We start from the raw sequence: 1,066 nt of genomic DNA, 5'->3' as shown, positions 1-1,066 counted from the left end.
TGTGCTGAATCGGGCAGCAGGACTGGTGACACAGCGTGTGCTGAATCCGGCAGCAGGACTGGTGGCACAGTGTGTGCTGAATCGGGCAGCGGGACTGGTGACACAGCGTGTGCTGAATCCGGCAGCAGGACTGGTGATACTGCGTGTGCTGTATCTGGCAACTGGGTTGGTGCCTTGATGGGTGTTGTATCTGGCAACAGGATTGGTGGCTTGATGGGTGTTGTATCTGGCAACAGGGCTGGTGACAGGATGCATGCTGTAGCAGGCAATGGGGATGGCGGATGCTATTTGTGTGGAGGCTGATGGCGATGCTTTGGACACCAACTGCTCTAAAGGTAACGAGGCTACACGTTTTGTGGTTAGATAGGCTGCTGATGAAGTAACTTCTGTTGTGGCTGGCGATGAGGCTCGAAGAATTGCTCTTGTTGTGGGTGGCAACGCCACTTCAATTGTAGGTGCCGACGTCACTTGTGTCATGCCTGATGAGACATGTGTTGTAGATGGGGACGTGGCGGGAGATGCCATGTGTGTTGGAGCTGCTGGTTCAAGTTGTGTTGTGGATGGCAATACGGCTGGAGACTCCAGTTGCGTTGTGGCCTCCTTGGCCACTCCTGTTGTGGCTGGTGACGCGGCTGGTGCAACCACTTGTGGTGCAGCTGGTCGTTCAAGTGGTACTGAGGATGGTGACGCGGGTGGAGACGCCTCTTCTCTTGTGGCTTCTGCTGGCTCTCCTCCTGTGTCCGGCAACGTGGCTGGCGATACCTGCAGTGTTGCAGTGGGCAACGTGGCTGGTGACGCCGCTGTTGTAGCTAATGCTGGCTCCTGTGAGAAAAAGATATAATGGATGATGTTAAGATGTTGATAAATGTGTTCCATGTGATACAAATTGAGAGAAGATCTATTCACAATAATTTAGATCATTAAAGTAACATTAAATATTGCCACTTCTTTTGGTACATCTATTCAGTACATATTTAAATCGAATGAAAGTACGAATTATTTATCTGTCAATATAGTGACATTATAAATACTGTGAGATTATATTGGTGTATAAATTATTCTCATG

At 49.3% G+C, this 1,066-nt stretch overlaps 1 protein-coding gene across 1 annotated transcript; it reads left to right on the top strand.

Annotated features, from left to right (window-relative positions):
• Window positions 1-475: 475 nt before the first annotated feature.
• On the top strand, window positions 476-841 carry LOC124711463 (circumsporozoite protein-like). The gene has a single exon (XM_047241559.1). It carries the CDS (start codon window positions 476-478, stop codon window positions 839-841), a length of 366 nt encoding a protein of 121 aa, XP_047097515.1.
• The last annotated feature ends 225 nt before the right edge of the window (window positions 842-1,066 follow it).

The sequence above is a fragment of the Schistocerca piceifrons genome, chromosome 8, assembly GCF_021461385.2.
Source record: "Schistocerca piceifrons isolate TAMUIC-IGC-003096 chromosome 8, iqSchPice1.1, whole genome shotgun sequence".
In the NCBI taxonomy this organism is placed as follows: domain Eukaryota; kingdom Metazoa; phylum Arthropoda; class Insecta; order Orthoptera; family Acrididae; genus Schistocerca; species Schistocerca piceifrons.
The sequence above is the reverse complement of the archived record's forward strand: the minus strand, read 5'-3'. Positions and strand labels throughout refer to the sequence as shown.